This window comes from Mytilus galloprovincialis, chromosome 12 (assembly GCF_965363235.1).
Source record: "Mytilus galloprovincialis chromosome 12, xbMytGall1.hap1.1, whole genome shotgun sequence".
Taxonomy (NCBI): Eukaryota; Metazoa; Mollusca; class Bivalvia; order Mytilida; family Mytilidae; genus Mytilus; species Mytilus galloprovincialis.
This window is the reverse complement of record NC_134849.1, coordinates 81,051,701-81,064,025: the sequence shown is the minus strand read 5'-3', so window position 1 is coordinate 81,064,025 and position 12,325 is coordinate 81,051,701. Positions and strand designations below refer to the sequence as shown.

The window sequence follows — 12,325 nt, the reverse complement described above, 5'->3', positions numbered from 1 at the left end:
TGAAGTTGAAGTCCAATCAACTTGAAACTTAGTATACATGTTCCCTATGATATGATCTTTCTAATTTAAATGCCAAATTATAGTTTTTACCCCAATTTCACGGTTCACTGAACATAGAAAATGATAGTGCAAATTTCAGGTTAAAGTTTTTGGTCAAGGTAGTTTTTGATGAAGTTGAAGTCCAATCAACTTGAAACTTAGTATACATGTTCCCTATGATATGATCTTTCTAATTTAAATGCCAAATTATAGTTTTTACTCCAATTTCAGGGTCCACTAAACATAGATAATGATAGTGCGAGTGGGACATCCATGTACTATGGACACATTCTTGTTAATATTTATTTCGAAATTTAAATTTCATAAAGCAAAAATAACATGTTCTATTTATATCATACATATGTGTAGTTTCAGTTTCAACCATGATTCTAAATATAGACTTGAATTTCCCTAAATTGCGGACGGAATAGAAGACACCCTTTTATTTTCTACACCTGTCAGGATAAAAGGTTGAAAAAAGATACTAGAAAGATGTAGTATTTTTTTTTATTCAGATGAATGTGAGAGTGCATGAATATGTGTTGTGTTTTGTGGACTGAATCGGATGGTTATTTTTCTTCTTTTTGTCTTTGTTCTGTAACATGTAAATGATGCACTGGTGGTTGAGTATCCCCCTCAGTATCTTCTAACTTTTTACATGAATATAAATCATGTAATAAATATTCAATTGCACTTTAAAAAAATATGCCAGAAATTTTAAAATTATAAATTAATCATAACCTGTTTAACATTAGTGTATTACTAATTAAAGCCCATAGTGTCTTTCATTAAAAACTACAGGTATGGTTTTAAAAAAAGTATTGTGGAGTCAATTCAGTTTTGAGTTTAATCAATTTGGTACGAAGATCTACAAACAGAAGCATTGTATAATTGTCCATGGTTTATTTATTTATTTGGTTACAATTTTATTGTCAGAGGGAGCTACCATTTGAGGGGAGGCTTGGATGAAATTTGAAAAAAGCAAGACAGGCTTTTGAGCAAACAAGGCAGGAACAGTAATTTGGCATAAACAAGCAGAATTACAATTTATGTAAACATTTACAGATAAACTAATGAAAAATGCAGTTCCCTAAAGAATGAATATAAAAATCCAGGAAAAAGATGTCAGATGAGGGAGGGTAGGAGGGGTCCTGAATCCTGATCCTGGGCTTAAAACCATGAAATCCCGAGTATAAATTTAAATCCCGACATCCTGAAATTTGAAAAAAGAATTCCCGGATTCCGAAATATCGAGCTTAAAACACCCGATCCCAGTCCCCCCTCCCCCCAATGATTACAACTAAACAAAATGCAGGACAACATTTTTAATTCTAGCCCTCCCACCCGTAAAATCAAATGGTAGCATCGTTGTCCTTTATTTCATTTTATGTAAGATCTAGGCATTGGCAAGTAAAAAACGAAAACAGTTTTGGTCCTTTCTATTTCCCTCCTTTTCTAACGTCCTGGTTTTCTTTTGGTAAATTTATTTCACTCTGAAATTTCCCTATTATGTCTCCTTGAAGATTCCTTTATTGAAAATTAGTAACTTTAAATGGATTAAAAGATTAAATGAATAATTAACAATAGGTGTACAGCTGCTCTTTAATAGCAATAATGTAAACATTCTGATCATGATCATTTAAAAGCTTGCATATTGCACACGATTTTAAAACGTAGCAATGAGTAAGAGTTATCTTTTTTAGGTGTTCTGTACCCCCTTAATGTCCAATTTCAATTTTTTCAGTTCTTTGACCACATTCTTGTTGTGTCATAAACCTATGCTGTGTCAATTATTCAATTTTTTTAATTTTGTATAGAATGCATAGAAATGGAGATAACTGTAACGTATTAACTATTTTTAGCTTGGCCAACAATTAACTTTGTCCTACTTTAGCAAATATCCTTTTACGTAGCCAACAACTATATCACTAGCCTTTTTACACTACGGTTATGAGTTTGAGTCCCTCACATGGCAGGTCCTTTGACTTCTTAAATTCACGTAAGGAATTAGTTTTCCACACTTTTTGTCGTCATGCCTACAGATGTTGATTTGATATTTGGTATACAGTTTTAGGTTTACCGTGATAAATTATAGAACAGTTTTGTGCAGAGTTATGGTCCTTTGGCTTTAACAATAAAGGAAAGTAATCAGTTTTCAGCATTTTTATACGTTCATATTTATAATGCTCTGATGTCATAGGTGTTGTCATCAGCAGCGTCATCGTCCGTAGACACATTTGGTTTCCAGACAATAAATTTAGTTTAATTGATGTCTCTCTATGAAATTTTACCAGAAGGTTCAATACCACAAAAGGAAGGTGGGGATTGATTTTCAGGGTTATAGTACCAACAGATTAAGAATTAGGGGCCAAAAGAAAGCATTTTTATAGTTTCCGAACAATAACTTGTGTTTTTGGGTATGGATCTTTGTATAAAATTGTACTACAACGTTCCATACCACAAAGAGAAGGCTGGGAATGAGTTTGGGGGGATTTTTTTTTTCAATTTTTTTTGGGGGTTCATATTTTTTACTTCAAAATTTTTGAAAATTGAAATTTTTTGAAAAGTTTCAAGAAGAAATCTTCAAGAGCACTGTATTGCAAAAAGCACAGTATTGCACAATAGCAAGAAATCTTCCATTGTGCAGTAGCACAGTATTGCACAATGGCACAGTATTTGGGCAATAGCAAGAAATCTTTATTTGCACAGTATTGCACAATAGCATAGTATTGTGCAATAGCAGGAAAACTTCAATTGAAAATAAAGACAAATCTTTTAACCAATTTTAATGGGATTAATTTAAAGTCTTTAATTTTTTTCAAGGAGAAATCTTCAATTGCACAGTATTGCAAAAAAACACAGTATTGTGCAACAGCACAGTATTTCGCAATAGCATTGTATTGGGCAATAGCAAGAAATCTTTAATTGCAAAGTTTTGCGCAAAAGCACAGTATTGCACAGAAGCAAGAAATCTTTAATTGCACAGTATTGCACAATAGCAGTTTTGTGCAATAGCAAGAAATATTTAAGTGTACAGTATTGTGCAATAGCATAATATTGCACAATAGCACAATATTGCACAATAGCAGGAAATCTTCAATTGAAAATAAAGACATTCTTTTAACCAATTTCAATTGGATTAATTAAAAGTCTTTAACTTTTGGGGTTCTAACCTTGTATTACTATTTTAGATAATGAGCCCCATTTTTAAATTGATCTACATTGAGGTCAAAAGGGTCCAAAATTAAACTTTGTTTGATTTCATCAAAATGTGTATTATTGCTTTTCTTTCATATGCAGACTAACTGTGCATTTAGATTTTTAATTTTTGGGCCAGCTGTCTTCAAATTGGTCAATATTAAGGTCCAAAGGGTCCCAAATTAAACTTTAATTTTAATTTAAAAAAAGAAATGAATTCTAGGGGTTCTTTAATATGCTGAATCTAAGCGTATTTTAAGATTTTTGATTTCGGGCACAGTATTTAAGTTGGTTAAAATTGAATTATTATATGCCCAATCAAACAGTGTTTTGAATTTTAGATTTTGAGCATGTTTTCAAAGTTGGTCCAATTTGTGTTCCAAAATTAAACTTTGTTTGATTTCATCAAAAATTGAATTATCAGTGCTCTTTGGTTTGCCCAATCTTACACTGTATTAAGATTCTGGATTTTAAACTCCTGTTTGATATCATCAAAAATTGAATTCTTGCGGTTCTTTGATATACTTGGATTGTGGATATTGAACCATAATAGGTAAATGTCAAATTTTCAATTTTTATTCATTCTGTCATTCATTCTGTGTAACAAATATATTCTTGAGTAATTCATTCAGAACGAGAATTTTCATTGTACATTTACAAATATTTTGAGGGGGTAGATTCCACGCTCTACCTGCAGTCTTTAACTAGGGAAAGTAGCCATTTTGTATTCCGAAATTTATTCGACCAAAAAAATTATTTTTGTGTTTTTTACCAGAAGGTTCAATACCACAAAAGGAAGGTTGGAATTGATTTTGGGGGTTATGGTACCAACAGCATAATATAAGCATTTTTGTAGTTTCCAGAATAACTTTAGTGTAAGTGTATGGATCTCTCTGAAATTGGATCACAAGGTTCAATATCACAAAGGGAAGGGTGGGATTGATTCAATGAGTAATTGCCCTAAACGTTCAGGAATTAGGGGAAAAAAGGCCCCAAAAACAAGCATTTTTTTAGTTTCCAGACAATAACTTGTGTTTAAGTTTATGGAATCTCTCTTAAATTGTACAACAAGGTTCCATACCACAACGGGAAGGCTGGGATTGAGTTTTGAGGTAAAAAATCCATGGGGGGGTGTCAAAAAGTTTGGAGGGGGATTTTTTTCCAATTTTTTGGGGAATTCATATTTTTTTCTTCAAAATTTTTGAAAAGTTTCAAGAAGAATTCAATTGCACAGTATTGCACAATAACTAGAAATCTTCAATTGCACAGTATTGTACAATAGCACAGTATTGTACAATAGCACAGTATTTTGGAAATTGTAAGAAATCTTTAATTGCACAGTATTGCACAAAAGCACAGTATTGCTCAATAGCACATTATTGCCTAATAGCACAGTACTGCACAATAGCAAGAAATCTTAAATTGCACAGTATTGTGCTGTAGAACATTATTGCACAATAGCATAGCATTGCGCAATAGCAAGAAATCCTCAATTGCACAGTATTGTGCTGTAGAACAGTATTGCACAATAGCATAGCATTGCACAATAGCAAGAAATCGTCAATTGCACAGAATTGTGCAATAGCAGAAAATCTTCAATTGAACATAAAGACAAATTTTTTAACCAATTTCAATGGGATAAATTAATTGCAAAATATCACAGTATTTTTATGCCCCACCTACGATAGTAGAGGGGCATTATGTTTTCTGGTCTGTGCCTCCGTTCGTCCGTTCAATCGTCCGTTCGTTTGTCCCGTTTCAGGTTAAAGTTTTTGGTCGAGGTAGTTTTTGATGAAGTTGAAGTCCAATCAACCTGTAACTTAGTATATATGTTCCTTATGGTATGATCTTTCTAATTTTAATGTCAAATTAGAGTTCTGACCCCAATTTCACGGTCCACTGAACATAGAAAATGATAGTGTGAGTGGGGCATCCGTGTACTGCGGACACATTCTTGTTTGTTAATCTTTTAACCAATTCCAATGGGATTTATTTAAAGTCTTTAATTTTTTGGGTTTCTTACCTTGTAATTCTATTTTGGATATTGGGCCCCATTTTTAAATTGGTCTACATTGAGGTCAAAAGGGTCCGAAATTAAACTTTGTTTGATTTCATCTAAAACTGAGTTATTGCGGCTGTATGATATGCTGAATCTTATTGTGCATTTAGATTTTGTATTTCAGGCCCTGTTTTCAAATTAGTCCATATCAAGGTTAGAAGGGTCCAACATTAAACAGAGTTTGATTTCAACTAAAATTAAATTTTTGGTGTTTTATTTATATGCTGAATCTGACCATGTTGTTGCATTTCGGATATCAGACCATTCTAGGAAAATTAAATGTCCCATTTCATATTTTTAAGATCTTTAACCACATTTATTTGTGTCAGAAACCTATGTTATGTCAACAATTTGATCACAATCCGAATTCAGACAGTATCAACCTTGAATATTGTGTCCAAATGTAACCAAACTGTTCAGGGTCCGCAGTCGTATCAGGCTGCGCTCAGCGAAGCATTTTATTTTATTTTGCTTTAAGATATTGATTTGATATTTGGTATATAGTTGTACCATGACAAGTTACAGATCAAGTTCAGAGTTTGTTCTGGTCTGTTGATTTTGTGCAGAGTTCTGGTCCTTGGACTTAGAAAATTCGTTTGTATATATTGGTGTATACTATTGATTTTATTTGTACATGATTTGTGTCTGTACTCAGGTACTTGTGTGTTTAATTATGATGAAGGACCAAAACATATGGAGATTGAATACACAATCATCAAGTGTCATATCGAAAAAAGGCACACTGTTCAAAGTATCTATTTTACACACATCTCATAACTTATTTCATGCATTCCAAATTTATGACAACACACTCGACCTCGGATGAGTTGAACCTCTGATAAGTCGAAAAACTTTGGTCCATTACCTTCGACTTCGACATAATGAGGTTCGACTGTTTATAATGTGACACATTTTTATTGTATATTATTTTTGGGGGTAAATATTTTAGAAATTTAATAGTTCTATGAGTGACATGAGTGAAGATATATTAACATTGCATATTCCTCATTTTTTAGACTGTCATGTCAGAGAAATCTTCAGGTGTGACTGCTGGACAAGGGATAGAAGGTAATTTATTGTGGAGCCTACGACTTTTGTCACAGAAAGCTCGACATAGGTATAGTGATCCTACGCCGGCAGCGTTAGCTAACTTCTTAAAAGCTTTATATTTTAGAATCTAGAAGACCTGGATGCTTCATACTTTGTATATAGATGCCTTATGACGAAGTTTCCGTCTGTCATATGTCAATTGTCCTTGACCTCATTTTCATGGTTCAGTGACTACTTGAAAAAAAAAGTCAACATTTTTTGTAATGTTAATTTCTTTCTAATTATGAGTAATAGGATAACTATATTTAGGAGGTGTGTACCTTGCAAGGTCCTCATGCCCATCAGACAACTTTCATTTGACCCTGACCTCATTTTATGGATCAGTGAACAAGGTTAAGTTTTCGTGGTCAAGTCCATATATCAGATACTATAAGCAGTAGGTCTACTATATTTGGTATATGGAATGATTGTAAGGTGTACCCGTCCAACTGGTAGGTGTCATCTGACCTTGACCATATTCATGGTTCAGTGGTCAAAGTTAAGTTTGTGAGTTTTGTTCTTTTTTTCTAATACCATATACAATAGGTTGTATATTTGGTGTATGGAAATATTTTATGATGTTCGTGTCAGTCTCGCAGGTTTTATTTGACCTTGACCTCATATTCACGGTTCATTTCTCAGTGTTAAGTTTTTGTGTTTTGGTCTGTTTTTCTTCAACTATAAGCAATAGATCAACTATATATTTGTTGTATGGAAGGATTATAAGGTTTATATGTCTGTCTGGCAGGCATCATCTGACTCTGATCTCATTTTCATGGTTCATTGGTCAATGTTAAGTTTTCATGGTTAAGTTTGTTTCTTAGATACTATAAGCAATAGGTCAACTATATTTAATGCATACATTGATTGTAAGGTGTATGTCTGTCTGGCATGGTTCATCTGAACTAGACCTCATTTTCATGGTTCATTGGTCAATGTTAAGTTTTCTTGGTTATAACTGTTTCTTAGAAACTATAAGCAATAGGTCAACTATGTTTGGTTTATTGAATGATTGTAAAGTGTACATGTATTTCCCGTTTGGTTTATCTGACCTAGACCTCATTTTCTTGGATCATGTTAAGTTTATGTGTTACTTGTAGTGAAGCTTTATAATTAGGACTATCAACATAAAATCAATGGTTAGTAAAGAAGGTGAGACATTTCAGCGTGTGCAATCTTGTATGTTATACTCTAAGAATTGCAGAATAACGTGTTTTTGTACTATGTCCTGCAATCAACTGCAATGTATTGATGAGATTAGTCACTATAAATGATAATAACAAACTAACGTTAGCAGCTTTCCAATAGATGAAATACATGACATAGTAAGTACCATCAAATAATATGGTCTTCTGTAGGATGCTATATTCATATGTTTATTGGTACATATGTACTCTGCAATTGCAAGCAATATTCTACTTTGCTAGAATTATTTTCCCAAGAAAATTTCAAAAGGTAGGTATTGTATAGACAACATACTGACACTGAACTACAGGTTTCTGACTTGGGACAGGCACATAAAGAATGTGACGCAGTTAATATAAAAAAGAAGATGTGTGTGTATGATTGCCAATGAGACAACTCTCCACAAGAGACCAAATGACACAGAAATTAACAACTATAGATCACCGTACAGCCTTCAACAATGAGCATAGCCCATACCGCATATTCAGCTAAAAAGACCCCGTAATGACAATTGTTAAACAAGAAAACTAATGGTCTAATTTAGGTACAAAAAAATTAAATGTAAACAGACTTTTTGCCATCAGCATAATTTTGTATTGAACTGGATTTTAAGGAAAACAATTTTTTTCCTTACAATATTAAAAAAAAGAATATTTAATCTTATGTTTTACCAAGGACATGTTTTAGTTACTTGTGTTATATCATATGCTAAAAAAAGGAAATATATACTAAAGTTAGATAAATATCTAAAAAGCTTTTGTCTCGCCTGCAACGAAAGTCACAGAAAGCAGGACGTATGGATTCCGACAACGTTTCTGGCTCCAGCATCAACAAATAATCAATTTTCTGCTTCAGTAAGTTTGATTGGAACTATACTGACGGACTTTAGAAACACAACACTAGATGATTCTTTTTAATTCTAATTTAATTTCAAATTACATTATCGGTGTCTTCAAGCCTACTTTTCTTATCAAATATTTATAAAGAGTTTCAGGGATGATTCCACTATATAGTTTAGGGCCGCTTAACGGCCCGTAAATCGGCCAGCGGCCCCAAAAAAATGTTTGTCAATATAAATTCCCAATTCAGGAAAATAAAACAAAAATCGGTATTTCCGGAAAAGTTTCCGATTACGGCGACTATAATTTTTCATAGTTTGTCGTCAAAACATAGTAAAATCATGAAAATCCGGATAAAAATGCTGACTATGATCGCATTTTATTAACAACGATTAAATTATGTCAACATGAGGTAAACAATTTTAGCGGGCTGATTCAATTGAAGTTAAAATGTTATGAGCGTATGTGGTCCCGTAAAAGTAGATCGCTCAGCAGGTTGACAAAAAATATGCTTTTTGTCAAAATGGGTGTCAAAACAAAAGCAGATGCCCAGCAGAGCCGGTTATGTTGATTAAAACTTGTTTTGTAAAAGAAATTATTTTATATTTTGCTCTTTTTTCCGCAAAAGACAAAAGTTTGAGCGTTTTTGAAAATAATGTTGATGATAGACCATTCATGAAATGAGAACCCCCCCCCCCCCCCCCCCCCCCAACCCCTGAAATACGATGTCATCATAATGGAACTGTTTCAAAAGAAATGAAAATGATCCATATAATTTTAAAGTTGACTGGTTCAGTTGCTTTAAATAACTTATCAATTAAGCATATATATATATACTTTTGTAATTGCTTTTCTTAATTCAACAATTGGCCAGTTCTATTTGAAATACATTTAAAAAATTTTCACTGGTTAATATGGCAAGCCGTTTTTGCTATTTAATCTAACTTCAAGATATCTCATAAACTTTATAAGATATCTTATATAATAGTTCATTGGATATTTGATATAGTTTGAAAGATATCTTATAAAGTTTATAAGATATCTTATATAGTTCACGAGATATCTGAAATAATTTATGAGATGTCTTATACATGTAGTTTATAAGATATCTCATATAATATTCTTAATATGATATCCAATGAACTATATAAGATATCTTATACAAAACATATTTATAAGATATTTCATATACTTTCAGATATCTTAAATAAATCTTAAATATTATATGAGATATCGTATATATTATGAGATAATTTGAAATTCAAATAAATAGCTAAACGGCCTGCCATAGGTTTATGTTAGCTGGTACTTGTGGTATATATGTTTTTTGTAATAGGCCTCATTTACCAAAGTTAAGATTATAGTGCATCATATGCAATGATATTCATGTATTACAACTTCCCTGGTCTGAATCCAATAATTTCTTCAATCAGTGTACAGAAGAAATTAACTTAATATTCATTTTCCGTTTTTACAGGAAAATGATATATTATTTCGTCTTATATTGTATGCATAAAAAAATCCCAATTGGGATAAAAATTCCCAATTTGATATTCAAGGGGCCCATTTGTAAACACCTGGAATCATCCCGGAGTTTTCAAGACGCAAAACAGACATTGGTTTTAATTAGACAGATAAAATATGTGCAACGTGGTGCACATTAATGGAACTCTTTTATTACATTACTACATATCTAATAGAACTTAATACAGTTGTTTAGGTCTCGATACCACTGTCAAGCAAATTGTTATTTGATATTACTACATATTTTGTGAGGTATTTAGACTGAAAGCATTGTTTCTTGAACAGGACGTCATATAAGATGTTATACAAGTATTAAGTTGTCCTATTTTCAGAAAAGCAAGTTGCTGTACTATAAATAGTAAAGTAGCTTACACTTAGTTTTTATTTTTAATCGACATTCTTTCCCCAACATCTTTCTGCTAGAGAATTTGATAATAAATGGTTGATTTTTAAAAGGATTATCATTTTATTCTTTAACTATAGTTACGTTTGATCTATGCTACATAAAATCATTCTCTTAATTAAATTATGTGGCAAAAGTTAATGATTAAGGATTTATAAGATGTATTTTTCTCATAGAATTAACTGAAGATAAAATCTGTTTAAAAAAGATTTTCAGTTAAATTCAAGTCTTGGAGTATGGAATAAAGATCCATTGTGCTACTCGTATAATGGAATTGTGATTACTGTCATACAAGTTTGAGGCTTGACACACTTGATACCTGGTTCCCTCCACTTCTTGTATTCAATTGTGATTACTGTCATACAAGTTTGAGGCTTGACACACTTAACACCTGGTTCATGTAGTGTTTGCTATATATGATTTAGTATATCAGTATAGAAAGAGGGATAACTCTGTTATATGTTGGAACAATTTATGTAAACGGCTTATCTCCCTTTGTACTGTGTTTATATACAATATGCGGAGTTTCCTGTTATGTAATAAATGATGTACCTTCAATGGTGTTTGTTTGTGTGCCAGTATCAGGTTTAATCTGAGTGTTCTTTGTGACAGACACTATAGTTCCCTCCACTTCTTGTATTCAATTGTGATTACTGTCATAGAAGTTTGAGGCTTGACACACTTGACACCTGGTTCCATCCATTTCTTGTATTCAATTGTGATTACTGTCATACAAGTTTGAGGCTTGACACACTTGACACCTGGTTCCCTCTACTTCTTGTATTCAATTGTGATTACTGTCATACAAGTTTGAGGCTTGACACACTTGACACCTGGTTCCATCCACTTCTTGTATTCAATTGTGCATATACAAAGTCAGGTTATAACAAGTCAATCGTCAATAGTTTGAAAAGTTTTCACAGAATAATTCCAGTATATATTAACAGTGATTATTAGAATTGACTATAAAATTTAATATTGATAAGGTCTATGCTTTTCCAAAAGGGAAATACCTTACTGTATTTCTTCTTATTGTTATTATTCTGCTGCCAAACTTTGACACAATTTCCCTCGTAACCGTAAGACATCACAATCAGGTTCACACTTAATAATGTTATCACAAATAGCTATCTGGATCTCACCCTGTGAGTCTAAAAATTTTGTCAGTCCAGAGTTATCTGCCCAAAACCCAAACCATAAAATCTTGTTAGTAAATAAATGCCTTAACTGTCATAGGAAGACCAAAACCGATGAGTGGAATTTGTTCAAGAACTCACACTATAACTTTGATTTATTTAAACCGGAAAGACTACTTGGTGGGGTTATGCCCCTTTGAAAATTAAACAAAGTCAGTTGACCATTCTAAATCAGAAACCGTAAGTGGTAGACACTTGGGATTTTCACCAATGATTATTCATTCATGTGACCTTATAGATAACAGCTGGACGTTACACAAACAACAATCAATCCATGTTTGACATAGACTTTTAATGATTTGTTAATGAAAAATATTGAAAACAAACTTTTAAATTGGTTAGCATATCTATATTAAACTTAGACTTATTGATATTTTAATAGAAAAAGTTATAATTACAGATCCAATCCACACACAGACAAAGTCCTCTATGTTAAACAGGTTACTTGGCAGTGGAACGTATGTTTCCTATGACATGCGCTGTATGGTAACAGGCCAGTTCTCGGTCGGAAAATCGAGTCTTGTCAAGCTATTAGCTGGTGATGTCGTCCCAGAAGGAAGACATCCTACCGATGGTATTTCCCTAATAGAAGGTCGGTGTGGCCTTGATGTTGAGACTAGAAGCTGGATTTATATTGATCCAGGTAAGAAAATCTACAACATTAAAACTTTTCATTTATATTTGAATACCTCTTTGGTATCTTCCACCTCTCTACTAGCTCCAGAATCAGGTAATCTTTATAACTTGAAAAGACAAAGACATAGAAAAAACCTGCGGCTTATTGAACGAATTT

The 12,325-nt window shown here is 32.6% G+C and overlaps 1 protein-coding gene across 1 annotated transcript in view; it reads left to right on the top strand.

The window, feature by feature from the left end:
- The window catches only part of LOC143053777 (uncharacterized), a 65,667-nt gene that overhangs the window by 35,825 nt on the left and 17,517 nt on the right, over window positions 1-12,325 (top strand). The window contains exons 11-12 of the mRNA XM_076226558.1: window positions 6,313-6,364; window positions 11,933-12,175. Coding sequence (XP_076082673.1) covers window positions 6,313-6,364; window positions 11,933-12,175 — 295 coding nt within the window. The remainder of the gene's footprint in view (window positions 1-6,312; window positions 6,365-11,932; window positions 12,176-12,325) is intronic.